This window comes from Trichosurus vulpecula, chromosome 2 (genome assembly GCF_011100635.1).
Source record: "Trichosurus vulpecula isolate mTriVul1 chromosome 2, mTriVul1.pri, whole genome shotgun sequence".
In the NCBI taxonomy this organism is placed as follows: Eukaryota; Metazoa; Chordata; class Mammalia; order Diprotodontia; family Phalangeridae; genus Trichosurus; species Trichosurus vulpecula.
The window spans coordinates 107680554-107700173 of record NC_050574.1 but is presented as its reverse complement, the minus strand read 5'-3'; the positions used below and the strand labels follow the sequence as shown (position 1 = coordinate 107700173).

The 19620-nt window shown below is 38.2% G+C and overlaps 1 protein-coding gene across 1 annotated transcript in view; it reads left to right on the top strand.

Moving 5' to 3' along the window:
• CCDC83 (coiled-coil domain containing 83) overlaps positions 1 to 19295 on the top strand; it is a 57807-nt gene extending 38512 nt beyond the window's left edge. The window contains 5 exon segments of the mRNA XM_036747323.1: positions 3785 to 3906; positions 12075 to 12142; positions 16472 to 16665; positions 19156 to 19272; positions 19275 to 19295. Of these exon segments, the coding sequence (XP_036603218.1) occupies positions 3785 to 3906; positions 12075 to 12142; positions 16472 to 16665; positions 19156 to 19272; positions 19275 to 19295 (522 nt within the window).
• Positions 19296 to 19620: the final 325 nt, after the last annotated feature.

The window sequence follows — 19620 nt, the reverse complement described above, 5'->3', positions numbered from 1 at the left end:
TTTAGAACAACTATAAAAGAATCAAATTTGCTTGTACTGTTAGCAAGGTTTATACTGAATAAAATATCGTTAAAACTTCCAGTCTAGAGTCCATAGGTTCCCAAAGTGGACAGACAATTAGAAGCCCTGTCTGCTGATTTGTGTTATTTGCTCTGTTTATACAACTTCTGCTTGTAATTTCTGTTTGTGTTTTCTCTGAAGTTCAGGGTGCTGACTTTTTCCCTTGAAGTAAGTGAATGATATATGTATGTTTAATTAAAGTGAGATTGTTATCCCCTTAAAGTTGCTTTCCTTTAGAAAAGCAGATCAAAGAACTTGTGCTAGCAGCCCTCCTGGGTGCTGGTGTTATTGGCCTTACACTTCCACAGCAGCTGCAAGCAGCATTGTTATTACAGTTACAGACAGATTAGAACAGGCTAGATTGCCTTTGGGATATTGAAAATCTTTTAATGACCTCAAAATTCTACCCAAAACAAAGATCTGTCTTGCTAATGCCCATATTCTACCATTATTGCTGTATCACTGCAAATCATGTAACACTACAGTCTCTGAAGATTTAAAAATGGGCATCACCAAGCAGTCAAGAGATACAGATGAGCATAGAGGTGGCAACATATTATAAACAAAGGATTTTGAAAAACTGGAGTAGAAAATTGTACAGTTAATGGAATAGTAAGCTCTTTCCCATCCATTAATAAGCCTATGTGACCTGCTTTGAGCCTGAGTCACATGGAGCCTGTAGTGGGAGGAGCTTGCCAAACAAGTGGAGCAGGAACTGGTAGAACAGAGCTGAGAGGGAGTGAAGCAGAGCTGGGAGAGAAAGCTGGGAGAGCTGAGGCACAGCAGCTAGCATGAGTGAAAGAGAAGGGAATATTGCCTAAAGGAGCTTATTTGTGGGGAGGCCTGAAGGAGGAAAGGCTTGGGGATGGCGGTGCCCCTTGTATTGGTAATGTGTACAACTTCTTTGTTACTGTGGTAGATTTGGCTTTCTGGTATATGATTAAATATCTTGGTTTCATCTTTGAGGAAGAGAGTCTGTTATATTTTGTGATTCAAACCTGCGAATATACCTGCATATTCACAGCACCTGCTCTGGGTATCACATTGGCAATATTAAAATTTCATCAAAGAAATGTATGATTTAAATGAAAATGGGCTGGTCATGCGGTGGGGGCAGGGACAACCTATGCACTATACAATGATCATTGTGATATAAAGAGAAAGTGAAGAAGACCCTCTAGCACATTGAGTAAATTCTGTATGACAACTTTCTACATAAACATTACTTAGGTTGATTTCTGCATTATTGGAAGAAATATTCACATTTATGTGATCAGAGATATATTTGAGTATGTGAGGGAGCAAATAATGACCTTAAAGGCTCTCTAATAAACTGTCAACATTTCATAAGACTCTCTGGAATATATAACAACAGAGATGCCCTTATTTGATGACCTTCTATCAATATTAAGTAAGGCTTAAAACAAAAAGACATATGCTCACAAAAGATGTGTGCCACTGTGATGGCATAGAGTCTGCAAAGACTCATCCCCTACAAATGATGAGGTCTTCCAGAGTGAAGAGTTGAGATGAGCCTAGGTGATTGGAAAAATAGTAGCACTCTCAAAAACTATAGAGAAATTGGAAGAGGGGAAGATTTAAAAGAGGAAGATAATAAATTCCACTTTGGACATGTGCCTATGGAATATCCAGCTGTCCAACATGCATTTAGTGGTGCAAAGACTAGAGCTCAGAAGGCAATTTAGGACTAAAGATAAAAATTTGGGAGTTTGGTGCATAGAAATAATCATTGAACCTAGAGGAGACGATATCACCTGAGGAAAGGTATGCAGAGAAAAGAGAAGAGGGCCCAAAACAAAGCTTTATGGAATGCACATAATTAATTGGACGGTAAAGAATGATGATCCAGCCATGGATCCAATGTAGAGAGAGGATTGGTCATTTTAGAGAATGAAGTTTCAGTCAAGTGGTTAAGTTAGAAGCCAATGTGTAAGGGATTTAGAAGAATGTGGGAACTAAGGAAGTAGCAGCAAAGTGCATATGTAGCTTTTTCTGGGAATTTTGTTGTAAAAGAGAGAAGAGATAGAGGATGGTAGCATGTGGGTATGACAGATACAGTCTAGCTCTGGGGAAGTACTTGAATTTCTTCCTCTTGGTAGAGCCCACCAGAGCTTGTGTTTGTTGTGTTTGGACTTTGAGGACCTGGGGTCATTTCTACTCTACACTGAAGCATTGGAATATTACCTTTGTGGAAGGATTTAATTTTGTTCTAAAAAAGAAAAGGCCTTATGCTTTTAAGGTGAGTATTATTGAAATATACCTAATGAAGATGGATTTAAATGAGTTTCCATAGAACCAACAAGTTCCTTTTCATCTTTGAATTTAATTATGTTTACTAATCCAGTTTTAAAATACAGCTATCTTTATTAATCTCCAGGGACTCAACAAGACAGGCGGCATGGATAATGCTTAAATACTAGAGGCAGCATGGAGCAGGTACATTGCCTGAATTGGAGTCAGGAAGACCTGAGTTCAAATCACTTCACAGGCACTTTTTTATCTATGGAAAAGTCAATAATCTCTCTCTGCTTCAGTTTCCCTCTCTGTAAAATGAATAAGTTTGATTCAGTGGCTTTTGGGGTCCCTTTCAGCTCTAAATCTCTGGTCTTATGGAATAATAATAATAAACAACCTGAATTGAGTTTTGGGACACAAAGTTAGATGTGGAAAATTTACTGAAACATAGATTCACACACCTACTTTCATGCCTATTTTCAACCCCTCTCTTTTGGGTTGCTTGGTCCTAACTCAGGAGCTTGATAAGAGAGGAAGAGTCCATCCCTGAACCCAGACAAGCACCTGGGGAAAAAAAGCTTCATTCAGGTCACTATAGATGATCCTATTTTCCTATACCCTACTCATTTTCTTCTGTTCCATTGCATATATCAGATCTGACACTGCTCAAAATGTTCCCCCCACAAAGATAAGCCTTAAATGCATTGTACAGAGAGTTGAGAGATTTAGTTTCTACTTTTTGAAAACAAACCAACCTAGTGCTGTATATCATTTAGGGCATTACTAGATTGCTCTGTACTGCATATAGTTTGTAGCCTACCAGGTCCATGCTTGACTGCCATTTTTACATAGAAAAGATGCCCAAGCTTGATATGTACTCTTGGTTTCCCCACCCCTCCAAACTCATGTCTTAGTCACCAGGGATTGGGGAAGGTTAGGAGGTGAGGAAAGCAGAATAGAGACGAAACACTAGTTCAAGGTTTCATGGGAAGGGGATTTTCCTAATTTTGTGACCCTGCATACATGTGGTACAGGTCTTTTTGTAAAGAGTTCTACCCATTCCTCCTAAAGTAATCAAAAGTAAATGCAGAAATCATTGAAGAGTGATTCATCTTTCCCTAAAATTAATGTACCTTCCATTCCAGCAGATGAATTTCTTTTAGAAAAATTGACAGCAATTGTGTAATAAGGAGACAGCAATTTAATGGAAGGAGCACTTGATTTGATGTCAGAAGACCTGGACTCAGCACTTGGCTCTACCTCTTACTAGCTGTGTGACCTTAGGCAAGTCACCTTCTCAAAGTGTGGTTTCCTCATCTGTAAATTGGAAACATTAATACACTACCAGCTTACTCCACGATTGTCATGAGGACCATATGAGAGGTTACTTTGTAATCATAAAGCACTACATAAATGAAGGCTCTTATTCAGATTTGTACTGATTTTCTTTCTCTTCCTTTTGGGGTAGGTTGAACTTCATAAGAAAGAAGTAGCAGAACTGGAAGCTGCCATTCACCATCTGGAAGAAGAAAACTTACTGCTCATACGCCAGCTATTCAACTGCAAGCTTGCCGATCTCAAAATACCCAGGTGAGAGTCATTAATACAATTAGAAACTGTTTTGTTCATTTGATTATGAAGGTTAAATTAGCCTATTTAAGTTTTTAAGTCTATCCAGAATTCAGTAGCCAAATGGAAGGCAAGTTACGATGATGATGATATAAAATAATAATACTCTTCATAATATAATATAATATAAACATAATATATAAAATATAATATAAATAATAAATAAAAATAATAATACTCTTTGCATGGCAGGAAGAGAACAATATTGATTCACCATGAGTAGGGTGAGATCTTTGAGCCGATTTTCTACTTGCGGTGACGGATTGAAATTCTTCTGCCTCATCCCCCTCGAGAACAAAAGCACTTATTAGCAAGACTGCTGGCCTCTGTTTAGCCTGTAGTCCTGAAACAGAGCAAAACTAAATAGGCCATGTGTGTATCAGATGCGTGACCCGGGCATCAAGTGCATTGTGCTCTAAAGTGAGCCAGATAACTGGTCTAGTATACGATTTGGTGAAATATTATCAGGATTAATGTCAGAGCCAGTGGTTATTTTAGCATTTAGGAAACGGTTAGTATTCAGCAAAATTGCTGGAAAGGCATTCTGTGGAAAGAGTTAATTAAGTTTCCATTCCATAGTAGTCTTAGGTAGATCCAACTAATATGGGTCATGAAATTATTTGCTTTGTTTGAACATTAGGAGTATATTCAAATGAATCATTCCAGAATTTAAAAAAAAAAAGATTCTTTAAAAACTGTACATGATTTGGAACATCCTATTTATTTCGGTAACTGACAAAACAGTCTTTGTTATTCCAGCCTGGAAAAGGACTAGGGTCCTAGAGGAAAAGTTAGAATTCAGAAAGATATTGACACATTGAACAACATAAATAGTTTATTAGTGATAGACTTAAAGCAGGTTGGGGCGGGGAAGCAAATTGACCATGTGGATGTTTGTGAATATAAAATTATAAAATTACAAGGTAACTAGCTGATCAGGAATTCATAACAGGCAAAACATCCTATGCAAGCATTCTTACAGTATGTGAAAAGCTAGTAAGAATATAGGGACCTGGCCATAAAGACATGTCAGGGCGGTGAGGTGGCACAGTGGATAGAGCTCTGGGCCTCAAGTCAGGAAGACCCTAGTTCAAATCCAGCCTCAGGCCCTTACTATCTATGTGACCTTGGGCAAGTCACTTAGCCCTGTTGCCTCAGTTTCCTCATCTGTAAAATGAGCTGGAGAAGGAAATGGCAAACAATTTCAGCATCTCTGGGGCAGCTAGACGGCGCAGTGAGTAGAGCACCAGCCCTGGAGTCAGGAGGACCTGAGTTCAAATCTGACTTCAGACACTTGATACACTTACTAGCTGTGTGACCTTGGGCAAGTCACTTAACCCCAATTGCCCTGCCTTCCCCTCTCCAAAAAAAAATTCAGCGTCTCTGCCAAGACAACCCCAAATGGGGTCACAAAGAGTCAGACACAACTGAACAGCAACAACAACAACTACAAGGGCCTTTTGGAGAGTCTGTACCTGAATGCTTTGTCCTAACACAATGCAACAACATTCTTTAAGGTTCGGCTCAAGTGCCACCTTTTCCATGACACCTTCTCTGCCTCAGGTGGAAGTGATCATCGAAACTCATAGCCCTTTGCTTATGTCACTCACATATTTCAATATCAGCAATGAAGATAATAACAAGATTGATTTATAAAGCACATTCTTCATAATCATGTGAGATAGCTATTCCAAGTATCATTCCCCACATTTAATGCATGGAGAGACTGAGTCTGTGGGAGACTGTGACTTGCCCGTGATAACATAGCCAGTGACTGTACAAGCTGGGGTCAACACACAGGTCTTCTGGCTTTTTACTCTTTCATATTCTATTTATGTGCATGTTTTATCTCCCTCAACTAAATGGCAAGTCCTTTAGGAGTACGGAATGGACCTCATTCATCTTTTATCCCATTTCGTATCAGCACAGCACCTCATATGAAATGAGCTTTCAATAAATCTGGAAGGGGCAATCTCCTGTGCTTTGATTCTAATTTGCTTTCCTTCCCTCTTCAAAATGGATAGTTTTTACATCACATTTTATTAGTGCTTTGGAACATTTTATGTAACTGTTACTCATTTTTTTTATTCCTTCCTCCGGAAATTGTTCACATACTCACACCGCTCACTTGTTGGGGAATGGCTCTTGATTGTATACATGTATTAATTCCATATATATATATATATATATATATATATATATACATATATATATGTATGTATCTTAGCTATCACACATATCATAAATACTTCATGCAGAGGTTTTTGCTGGGTTTACTTTCTTATCCTAGGTGGAGTGATTTTATTTGTGCGAAAGCTTTTTCATTGAATGTAATAAAAACTGCTCTATCTTTCATATATTTTTACACCTCTGACAGTGTGGCACACTAGAGAAAGAACTGACCTCAGTCAGGACAACCTAGATTTTCCAAAATTCTGCTCAGTTTAGTTTCTTTCCTATTTATTTTTTCTGATATTTAAGTCTAAAAGTGACATGTTGAAGTTCCCAAATTATTGACTTATTATCTTGTCTTCTTGTAATTCAGTTAACTTCTTCTTTAAGTACTTAGATGCCATACCATTCAGGAAGTATATATTTAATATCTATATTTTTTCATGATCTCTAGTGCTTCTAAGCATAAGATAGTTTCCTAGCTTGTCTCTATTAGCTAATATTTATTTTTAATCTTGAGCTCAAGATTGCTACTTCTACTTTTTCTTAGATTCTCTGGAGGTGTAATAAATTCTCTTCCAACCCTTCATTTTAACTTTAGGAATCTTTATTTTAATTGTATTTCTTGCAAACAAACTATTGGAGTTGGTTTGTTTTCTAATCTATTCTGCTGCTCTGTGTTTTATGGATGAATTTGCCCCATTTGAGTTCATTATTATAGTTTAGTTTGCTTTCCCCTCCACCAAATCTTGTTAAAACATTTCTTATCTTCCTCCCTCTTTTGCTTGAGATTTTTCCTTTCCTAACTACCTTTACTCTCAAACCTCTTCTTTTTCCCACCTCATTCCAAGCCCAGTACCCATCCTTAGCTCATTTTACTTCTATCATTATGTTATTTCCATTTATTTATTCTAAGTTATTTTTCTCCCTTGCCTAGCCCATATAAGCCCCTGGTTCACCACTTTGCCCCTCCCATCTCTACAAATGAATAACCTTCTCTTATAATAGCCCATTTAAAAAATAAAAATTTCTGCTCCCTTCTCATTTTTTCCCTGGAATATTTCTTTCCTCTTCTCTTTTGACATCCAAACCTATACCTTGTCTCCCTTTATTCCTTCATTAAGACTTGACAGCCTCTTCTCTCTACTTTAAGATGTATGACCTTAATCATTATTTAACCCTTTTGAGCTGTTTGATTTTATTTACCTTTCTTAAATTTCTTTTATCTAGTGCCAAAGTCTCTGTCTTGTAATAGGAATACTTGGAGGTTATTGATTCTATTAAAATCTCTTTTCCTTTCAGAAGTATTTTTAGCTTTACTTGGTAAATTAATGTTGTTCCATGCCAATTTCCTTTGCCTTTTTGTATATTCCAGTATTTTCATTCATTTTTCAAAGTTGATGCATAGTCTTATATGAATCTGACTGAGGCTCAATGATATACCTCTTTTATGTGAAATAATTTTCCCCATTCTTACTTTCTCTTCCCCCTTCTCCCATATCTCGTGCTCTCCTACCCATTTTTTACATCACCCCAATATAATCAACTCACTCCTTTTCCTTCTCTCTATATAGAATTCTTCTAACTGCCCAAATAATGATAAAAGTTCTTAGGAGTTTCATGTGTTATCTTCACATATAGAAATGTAAACAGTTTACTTTATTGAATCCTATATGATATCTTTCTTGTTTGCCTCTTTATGGTCCTCTTGAGTCTTGTATTTGAAAGTCAAATTTTCTAATCAGCTTCGGTCTTTTCATCAGGAATGCTTAAAAGTCCTTTATTTTGTGAAATGTCTTTTTTTCCCCTTGAAAGATCATACTCAGTTTTGCTGGGTAGGTTATTCTTGATTGTAATCACAGCTTTTTTTGCCTTTCAGAATATTATATTCCTCCTTTCATGTGGTAGTTACTAAATCTTGTGTGATCCTGAATGTGGCTCCAGCATATTTAAATTGAATTCAGATTGTTTGAAGTACTTTCTCTTTGATGTGGGAGTTCTGGAATTTGGCTATAATATTCTTGAGAGTTTTCATTTTGGGCTATCTTCTTCCACATGATGATTGGTGGATCCTTTCAATTTCTATTTTATCCTCAGATTCTAGGATTTAAGGGCCATTTTCCTTGGTAATTTCTTGAAATATGATGGCTAGGCTATTTCTTTGATGATGATTTTCAGGTAGTCCAATAATTCTTAAATTATCTGTCCTCAATCTATTTTCCAGGTTGGTTATGTTTCCCATGAGATATTTCATATTTTCTTCTACTTTTTCATTCTTTTAATTTTACTTTATTGTTTTTGATGTCTCAGAGAGCTATCAGCTTCCACTTGCCCTTTCTAATTTTTAAGGAATTATTTTCTTCAGCGAGCTTTTGTACTTTGTTTCCGTTTAGCTTTATAAGGAGTTCTTTCATCAAAGGATTTTTGTACTTCTTTTTTGATTTGGCCAATTCTGTTTTGTAAGGTATAATTTTCTTCAGTATTTTTGGTGCCTCTTTGACCAAGCTGTTAATTGGATTTTTTTTCATAATTTTCTTCCTTTGCTCTCATTTATTTACCAAATTTTTCCTCTACCATTCTTATTTTATTTTGAAAATAATTTTTTAACTCTTCCAGGAATTTTTGTTAAGCTTATGTCCAGTTTACATTTTTGTTTTTGTTTTATATTTTTCCCTTTGGGGCTTCACTTGTACCTGTTTTGACTTCATTGCCTTCTTCTGAGTTTGTGTCTTGGTCTTCCCTGTCTCCATAGAAGCTTTTCATGATCAAGTTCTTTCTTATTGTTTGCTCATTTTTCTGCTCTATTTCTTGATTTTCAACTTTATGTTAAAGTTGGGCTCTGTTCCTAGTGGGGGTGGACTGGGGAAGGGCACTGTCTTCACACTTCAGGCCTTTTCACTTCTGTTTGCAGAACTACTTTTGAGGGTTTGGAAGTTTTTGTTGCTTCCAAGGTGGTATGATCTGGGGAGAGGTATATTCACTGCTCTCCTGGTCTACCCAGGAAGGACCCCTTATCCCGTAGAACTAGAAACTGTACTGCTTCTCTGAGCTCCCACTCTCTCCCCCCACCCCCGATTGAAAATGTTCCTCTCTCCCCCTGAACTATGACCCAGAAGTGGGTATAGATAATGGATTTGCCAAATACCATCTGGTCCTGCCTCCAGTGCTAGCACAGGAGTCCCCTATAATCTCTTCCTGACCAGTTTCCAGATCCTCTGGCTTGAGAGCTCCCAAAGCTGCTGCCACTTCTGTCACCACCACCAGCTCCCATCATTGGCATTTCATCCACATGGGCTGCAGGCCAGCCTCCATCCCCATGTCACAGATTTCTCCTTCTGATCTTCTAAATTGTATTGGGTTGGAAGAATGTTCTACTCTGACCTTTTATTGGCTCTTCCACTCCAGAATTTGATTTGAGGCATTTTGGAGGGGAATACTGGGAAAGTTCAGCTGAGAAAGTTCTGCCATCTTGGCTCCTAAAGCTCAATGATTGTTGTTTTGTTCCACTTCAATTGTTTTTAAAAAGGGATAATTTTTATGTTTTGTTTGTTTGTTTACCTTTATCTAACATTTGTTACTGTCTCATCGACACTTGGAGGTATATTTCCTCCATTTTGTTCGAAGTGTCTACTGATATGCTGAGATTTGTCACTTTCCATTCTAGGAAATCTATTCCACTTCTTTCCTATTTCTTAAGTATGTGTATTTAGGCATTCCAAACCTTCTGGGAAATCCCTATGGCCATTCCATATTATTTCATGGGTTTATGGAGTTTTTTCAGAATTATTTTCTTCTGGAATTTTATCCAGGGATTCATGTCACTCTCTGGACCAGGAAAGTTCAATGGCTTCCTATTCCTTCTATGATAAAATCCAATTCTTCAGCTAGACATTAGTACACTTTACAATTTGACTCTAGTTCACCTTTTCAGATTGATTGTATAGTGTTCCAATTTATTCATTCTCATTTGACCCAAACTGGCCTATTTGAAGCTTCTCAAAACCAACACTCCATTTCCTATTTTTGTCCCTTTTTTATAGGCTTCTTCCCATGACTGGAATATACTACCTCCCCACCTTTTACTCTTAGAATCTCTAGCTTCCTTCAGAGCTGAATTCTTGTATTACATCCTATTGAACTGATTTGGATTGGATTGCAATATTTTAATCTATATCATTTCTTCCTTGTGCCTAAACACTACATACACAAAGAAAAAAAAATCCTTGCCCTCAAGGAGCTTGCATTCTAAGGAATGGGAATAGAACACAAAATTTTAATTATTTGGCATCACTCTGTCCTTCTCATTTGTCAGTCTTGTTAATCTTTTTTAAAAAATAGTTCTTGAATTTAGCTTTTAATTGATTTAAAAAATGCTCAATTCCCTTAAATATCTGCTCTAAGCTTTCTCTTTTTCTGTCAGTTTTTTTTTTTTTAGGTTCAGGCTCAGTTACCTTTCTTTTTTTCTTCCATATATACATGTGTATGTACACACATGCATGCATATATTCAAGATGGGATTTTTCCTGAGTACTCTGTTGGCTGCATACTGCTGATTTTGATATACACATTAGACCTGTATATTGGCATTATCTGATATGATCTATTATTTTATTCATTGAGATGCAAATTAGAGCAAAGGATTGACTTTTGGGGGAGTTCTGTTGTGTAAAGTGCAAACTTCAGGATTTTCCAGGAGTAAGCATATAGGAGCTGCGTGTTCTGTCTCCTATTCTGATAGCCATCTTAGCAGAAAGTCTCTCTTGTTGTTTTGGTGTGTAAAGAAGCTGGTTCCCTTTGTTGTTCTCACTTCAATCTCCTGGATCAATCTGTCCCCTTATTTTCATTCTCCTTGCAATGACCCTGAATCAGGGCCTTAACTCTTCTCTAGAAGAAGAGTTAATTGTAGGAAGCTCCTTCCTTTTCTTCCAGTTTGTTATCAATCCCTTCTCCAACCTGTCCATTCTCTTTTGAGCAGGAACCCTGAGGGTCTTCCCCTCCCAGTTTGATTTTGTTTTTTTTTTTTCAGTTTTCGATCAAAGGGGCAATCCCTTGATTAACTTCTTAAAGAGGCCTATTCGCTGAATGGGCATTATCTCATTCAAAGTGAGAACTTCAAAAGACCTTAGCCTGAAAGGGCCTGGGTCTCCCATTGCATCCTGGGCCATTTCCAGTCCTCCTGGTGAATATCAGGCCACTGGACCCAGATGGCTCTGGAGGAGAAAGTGAGGCTGGTGACCTTGCACTGCCCTCCCTCATTCAAATCAAAGTCAACTGCAAGTCATGTCATCATCTCCCTGATGTCATGGTCCTCTTCCAGGACAAAGGACAAACACAACAACAACAACAACAAACACCTATCTGCTTATCTTCCTCTGCTCCAAGTTCTCTAATCATTATACTAATCATTTAACTCCACTAAAAAACCTCCAATGGCTCCCCAGTAGTTAAAGTACATTACTCAACATGCTTTGTTTTTGTCCTGCCCTGTGCCATCTCTGAGGCTTTGTTCTTGCAGTCTCTCATTCCTTGAAAGCATATTCCCTCTATCAAATTCTTTTATTTCCTTTAACATCCAACCCAGACATCTCCCCTTCCATGAAGTCTTCCTTCCCTTCCCAATGTAAAAGTATTTTCTTCTTCATATTTCTTTTCACTTACATTTAGTATATTGTCCCTTAGGTTATATTTTTGCAGACATATCTTTTCCCCTTACAGACTCCTTGATAGAGAGTTGGTTGTGTATCACAAGACCTAATAACACAGTAAACCCTTAATGAATGTTTGCTAAATTATTTCCTTTTGTAATTATTTGAAAGTCTAGTATATAATTGATGTATAATACTTTTTAGTGAATAAATGTCTAAAAATATCTGTCAGCCAAATATGGTTCATTTTTCTTTTTTTCTTCCTTCCTTCCTTTTTCTCTTTCTTTCTTTCCTTCTTATTTCACCTTTTAGACCTGTGTTTCTCACCCAAGCAGCTGGCCTAGGAGACCAAAAAGATTTTCCTGAAGAAATACAATCAGGTATGATTATTTAATGATGATGTTTCATTTAAAAACCACCAAAGCCATAGTTAAAAATTTTGCTTACAAACCTAGACTTTCAAGAAAAGTCTGTAGAAGAGTAACGATTTTTGACAATAGGGAGTTGCTTATGTTCCCTTTGCTTGGTGATATGAGAAGCTGGTTATGATTTGGAGAGAAAATGACTGCATAGTTAATTATAGACAGCCTCTGCACAAAATTTGTGGGGGGGGCGCAGGGTGGGGTTGGACACTTCTAGGTTCCCAGTTATCATCTGTAGAGTCTGAGGATGCTAGCAAAGACAGAACATCTCTGTACCTAAAGAACATATCAGTGCTCACAGACTGTGTTGCCTTAGAAAGTGTTACTATATGCCTCTGATACTGATGCTAAAGTATGATGGTAAAAATTAGCCCCTGGAAATATGAAAGGAAGATTGAAAAGGAATGTTTGTTCTCTAGAGGTAAAAGTGAGTAGAAAATACAAAGTGAGAAAGTGAGTCTGCATTACAGGAGAAAGAGAGTGTCTGAATCATGGGTAATATGAAGAAAGAGTGCTTCTGGACTCACACAGAGACAGTGGCCAGGCCTACTATGCATTGACTTCTAACCCCAAAGAAATTATATGGGGAGGGATGGGAAGAGAATAAGCATTTATATAGTGACTACTATGCACCAGGGGCAGCTAGGTGGCACAGTGGATAGAGTGCCGGTCCTGGAGTCAGGAAAACTCATCTTCCTGAGTTCAAATCTGATCTCAGACACTTACTAGGTATGGGACCCTGAGCAAGTCACTTAACCCTGTGTTTGCCTCAGTTTCCTCATCTGTAAAATGAGGTGGGGGAAGGAAACGGCAAACCACTGCAGCATCTTTGCCAAGAAAACCCCAAATGGGGCCATGAAGAGCTGGACATGACTGAAAAATGATTGAATAACAGCTACGCGCTAGGCTCTGTGCTGAGCATTAAAGCTATACCAAGAACTATTACAAATATTATTGCCTTTAATCCCTGGGAGGTAGGAGCTATTATTATTATCCCCATTTTATAGTTGAAGAAGTTGAGGAAAACGAAAGTTAAGTGACTTGCCCAGGTCACACAGCTGGTAAGTGTTTGAGGCCAGACTTGTACCTCAAGAGCCTTGCAGCAATACCAGTACTGGACAGCCACGATGAGGAAACCCACCCAGATTGTGTATCACACAGCATGTCTGAGTGGCCCATCTTTGAGCTCCCTGGAATCTCCACAGGGACAGAGTGCTTAGAGAGCACCAGTATACCAAGAGCTTGAGGTGTGAGCAAACACAAGTGATGATCCATGAAAATTAATTATCTGCGAGACTGAAATGAAATACGGCCACTCTGGGGAAGGCCTGAATCCTGTCTCTACTGATCTGAGCTCAACATAAAGAAAAACTTTCCAATATCTGTCCCAAAATGGCATTGCTGCCTTGGGAAGTAGTGAGTTTCCCATTAGTAGAGGGCTTCAAATAGAGTCTGATTGACCACTTGTTTAGAATGTTGTAGAAACAATTCCCATCAAGATATGGGTTAAACTAAAAAAACTTATGATGTTCTTTATACAAGAGGACTTCAACATATACGTTGATGGTCTCTCAAACACCCAATCTCCTGCTTCCTCAGTCTTCTCAGCTCCTGGGCTTACTTAACTCCATCTCAGCCAAACACAGAGATGGTCATACTCTTGATCTCACCATCACCCGTAGGTGTACTGCTTCCATGATTAAGAATTCTGAAATTCCTCGTTCTAACCATCAGCTCTTCTCATCACTCCTCTTGAATCTGTTTCTCATCCTCACCATGACCTCCAGTATGTCCACACCTCAGGACTCTCCCAGTGCTCCAGTTTTAGTTTCACTCTCCTTCCTTTCCATTCTTGACCCTATAGTTAACTATTCTACTGTACACCGACCTGTACTCCCCAATCCCTTTGCCCCCTTGTCCTGCTCATACAGTGCCAAACCCTGACCAAACCCAGTATTATTCATACCATCTTTTTCCACTCCTATTCATGTGCTACTAATTGGGTTATGTGTGGCTTCCTTCAGGACTGAATTCAAATGTGATGTTCTACAGGGAGGTTACCTGGTTCCTTCTCATGTACATGTTGCCTCTGTCATTAGAATCTAAGTCTCCTGAGTTCAGGGGCTGTTTTTGTTTCTTGATAGTATCCCCTTTGTTCAAGGACAACTAGCACCTCTGGTGTGAGGGCTTGCCAAGCCCTTTTTAAGACTGCTTATCTACCTTTGGTGTCCACCTGGCACTCAGCTCTCACCTGTGGCTCCAAGAAGTTGTAGCATATGGTCACACCTCAGTAAATCATCTTGGCAGATGCTCTAAACCAGGATAACCTATGGGCCTCAAATCCGTTGGTGAGTGAAGGGATGTCTAGCCCAAACATGTGAAGACTTCCCTTGGTGGAAGAGGCAGATGAGAACAATTTGTTCCGGTGGCTATGAAGCAGGTGCTGTGGAGTGCTTAGAGCTTGGTTAGACATCAAAGATGCCAAGGTCATCCACTGTATCCAGTGCCATTGCCAGTCATCCTGACTTTTGTCCTGCCACTGGACTTTATGACTCTTGAAGAGAAATGAGGCTGATGACTTTGTGCAACTCTGCCTCACTTAAGTCCAATTCACCCACAAGTCAAGATATTATCCTGTGATGTCATTGGTCCTCCTCAAAAACTAAGGACAAACAACAATATTTCCCAGTATTTACCACTGTGCTCTGCACACAGGCAGCACTTGATAAATATAAATTCCTTGAGGACAGGGCACCGTTTTGCTTTGCACATTAATAAATGCCTATGTAAAGTGGGGCTTGATGAAGTCAATCAATCACCCCACCCCATTTAATTCTGATAACTTCATCCAATGTCAACATGTCTTAAATGAATCAAGGTGTGAACAAGACTTAGACAAGTCTTGAATCAATCAAAGAAATTTCTACTGTGTGGTTAAGTCTGTTCAGATTGATTAGAGCAATGCAGTCATGCCCTCTGGGGTTTGTATAATACCATCAAGCTAGTTTGAAATCTGGGATTTGAGTGTCTGGCCACAAAGAAAAGAGGGAGCCATTCTAGAGAAGCCCACTTGGGCTTCAGGGCAGAGGACAGACAACAAAGTCAGGCCTTGGTTTCCATGCACTCCTCTCCCCCCACCTTGGACAGAATAAGAGCTTGTGGATTTAGGAAGGCTGGAGAATTTTAGACTTCTTTTTGGAATCCTAGTCCTAGCAGCATCCTAGAATGGAATGGGGTACCTACACTGGGAGCTGAGGATAAACTAGACACACTGAAAAAAGGTAGTTTCAAGATTCTGTAAGGGAGTCCAGCAACAAAGCTTCACTACAGCTAAGGGGAACTTCATAAGCAGCCCACAAGAAGGGAAAAGTACATCCAACAACCAAGGGCTGTGAGTTACCTCTTTGCCTCACATGTTCTCTAAAAGTGAGCCCACTTTCTCCAGGACTTTGTGTGTGCTTGTGAGAAGGTATCACAGACATTTGGGGGAATGTTTTACACCAAATGTTCTTATTTTATCACCTTAGTAAATATCCTTTTCTAAAACTTAAGTCTAGCTGACTGATAAAAATTGATAATCATAGGGCAAGCATACAAGTGGGTGCTTGTAAGCCTATAGTACTAGAAAACTACCTACCCAACCTCTTAGGGTATCTTAGAACCCTAAGGGAAGAAATAACTGCCCTTGCTCTGGGAATTTAGCCTCTCAGTGGAGGTTGAGAGAATGAGTCCTGGAGGACATGCTATACTTGCTAAATTGTTGAATCAGGACCCAAACACTGAAGATCACTTGGCTTTTTAAGGGTTAATTGCTTAAATGACTCTTTTCTCTATGAGGAAAGACAAAAAAGTCTTATATCTTTTGTCCTCTCTTAAATATAAATACCACCCAACTTCCCTAAATTGCAGTGGATGGGAGAGATGTTCATTTTCCGGATTTAGAGACCCTTTCTAAAATTTTTGTTTATTTTGAAAGCCTCATGTTTATCAATCTGGATAAATAGTCTCTCTGAAGTCCTCTCTTTCAAAAAGATTTATTCTCTTCTGCACTAAGGAATTCCCTATTTTTCATATGTTTCAATGTGATTACTAACATTTGACAAGAAGAAATGATTCACAAGAGGAAAAGATTCTAAAACATGGCTGTAATTCTCCCCAAGACAAATAATTCTGCACTTTATTACATACCTAACTGAAGACTTTATAAACATGTAATATTTTTTACTTATTCATAATTCTGTATAAACATTATTAACTGTTTTATTTTTTTCCCCAAAATGAACTTAGAATCAGAACACTTGATGAAAAAAGATAAAACAGAAGCTTTATTGATGGAAAGATTGTCCTTTCTTTATGAAGATGATAAGGAAAGTATAAGCGAGTTGCAAAAAAGCATAGAAGATACTGAGAATGATCCATGTATCGAATTTGGTGCTTCTGATCTAAGTTATTTGTTACATGAAGATGAAAAGGATTTCAAGGTAAAGCTTCATAACACTATGGTTTATTTTAAAATAACATTTTGTTGGTGGCTAAGTTACTGTAAGAAAGAGAAGAGGGACTGGAGCTACGGTTTTATTTGTCTTAAGAAATTCCCGCTACCAATACAGGTCAGCACCTTCTCTACAATTTGCAATTGTAGAGAACTGCTTAGAAGTTGATTTACTTGCCCGTGAAGCCAGGATATGCCAAAGTCAGAACTAGAACCCAGGACTGCCTGGTTTCAAGACCGCCTTCCTATCTATTCTATTTTCTAAGAAACAATTCTTAGAAGATAACATTACGGAATTTGCAGATATAAAGTAAAATTGACCCACCATTTTTACACACATTACTCTGGAGAATAGAACCTCTTCCTTATACATGCATTGCTTGCTCAATTTGTTAGATTCAATTCAACAAATATTTTATAGCACCTACTATGTGGAAGTTGCTGTAATAGCAACTGCTGATAGAACATAGGTTTGACTCAAGGTACTTAAGTCTCATAGGAGAGAAGAATGAATACACAAATAATTGTGATGCAAGGAAAAGAGAGAGATGATGATGTCAGAGGAGAAGTCTGGGCAAAAGACTAAGAAAATTTGAGATCATTTTCACATCTAGGGAAGACTTCATGAAGGAAGTGGTATCTCAGTTGGGCCTTGAAGGAAGGAAAAGATTTAGATAGATAAAATTATAGGAGAAATCTTTCCTGGGCCAGCAGTGGATACAGAACAAAGGAGTCACAGAAACAGGAGAGTCGGTCAGTCCACAGACATTTACTAAGGACCTAGCTTGTGCCAAGCACTGCACTAAGTGATGGGAAAGACAGGAACAGAGGATTGAGAGTGGAAATGGGGGCCTAAGTGGTCTGGTTCAGCTGGAGTACAGGGTATGTGAAGGCAAGTAATATAGGATCTTTAGATATTAATAGTATGGCACGAGCTGAAACCAATTGTTTGTGAAGTGTTTCTCACTATAGAATCCTTCATCTGGACTCCATACCACGTCCCATGATTCTTCTCCCTCTTGACATCAAAACAGATCACCAAATTAGAGACAGTGCTGTGTTACAAGGCGGTAAACATGAGAGTTCTGAAGGTCCTTTTACCTGTAACTCAGACCTGCCTCCAAAGGCAGTTGCTCAAAGTCCTTGACCTCTAGCCTCTACTACATCCCAGCTCCCTTAGGGGCCTAACTGCTAAGTAAAAGGAAAGTGGCATAAAATCAGTTGCTAAACTCTATGTCTATCAATAATGTATTTGGATCAGCATAGCATACAGGCTTCCCTTGCTCAGGGATATTTGGATTTGGGTGTTTTAGATGCTACAAGGTGTCTCACCTGTCACTTGCCTACTGTCTCACTATTAGAAATGCTTTTATAGAACACCAACTCTCCATTATCCACATGGATAGAGGTAGAAATCATGGTGTAAATAATCCAAAATTGAAAGTAATCCAAATAAAACCCTCATGTATTTGCCTTTGGAATTCACTGTGATAATCATGACACACCCTCTTCTCAGTAGATTCCTTCCAGATTATTTAATGTTGAAAGCAAGGTATAGTTAAAACATCCCTGATCTTAGACTCAGAAGTCCTGTGTTTGAGGCCCAGCTCTGACACCTGTTTGTCATGTGAGTTTGGGAAAGTTAGATAACCTCTTGTGAGAATTCATTTCTTCATCGGTAATGTGGGGGCAATAATACTTATACTGTCTACCTAACAAATTTGTTGCAAGGAAATTTGGTAAATGTTAAAGTATAGATAATAATAGACCCATGGTTATAGCATTGCTCTGTGCACTGACCAACCTCTGGTATAGGAAATGGACTTAGTAAACTAGGGCATTATTTTTTCCCTAAACAAAACACCAGTAGGTACTTAAGAGATGGCCATAATGCAAATAAAAGGTAGCAGATTCCTATAACTCCAGACTATCTCTATATATGAACAGGACACAATACTATTTTAAGAATATTATCATATGAAAATTACATTAAGGCTATATAGACATACGTATGTGTGTATGTATACATATATACATATATATAGATATATATATATACATATATTCTAACAATCTTGACCTTGAAAATTATTATGTGTCCAAACTAGGAATTTGTTTTGTTTGACCATAAATGTTTGTAATAGGTTTTGTTTTTCTTGCTTTCTCACTGGGGAGACGGGGGTGGGGGGTAGGGAGGGAAGGGCAAGGCAGGTAGAAGAGGTAGAATTCAGATCTCAAAAAATAAAATTGAATTTAAAATAAAAAGTTACATGCCACATGAAGGATATATGATTTGAAGCCATCTGGAATTAGGGAGTTACTGGAGGAACATTTTTATCCAACAGAATGGACACCACACAACACTTCAGATAAAGGCCAGCTCTATTCCAAAGAAACTTCATCTTCTAATTCATCTTATGTTTGCCCTTCAGTCGGATGAGCAACTTTTTGTCTTTCCTTCTCTGTCATATCACCATAGGAATATACCAGACTGGGCCCACTGGAGGTGAAACTCATGTCTATAGAGGGAATGAAAAAACCTGTTAATGAAGCAGTGAAAGAAATGACCAAGAAAGACTGGGAAGATGCTGGGAAAACACAGAATTTCATCACATATAAGATGATCTGTTCTTTGAAAGATTTAGAGACTGGCAGGTGAAAGAAAACATTTTTCCATTGCCAGGGTCATATATTTCATAAAAGTTCACTGTTCATTGAAGCTTTGACCTACTTTTAAGCCATTTTTAAAAATATTACTTGCTCGTTTTTTTTAAAGATCGTAATTATACTTAAAAGTTTTGAGTATTCAACTATTCATTACCTGGTGTGTGAATGGCATAAGTGAAAGGATATTTTCTTAATACCATGCTAAAATAATATTTTCAATATCAAATGAGCTAATATTTCTAAAGTGCTTAGTACAGTGCCTGGCATATTGTAGACA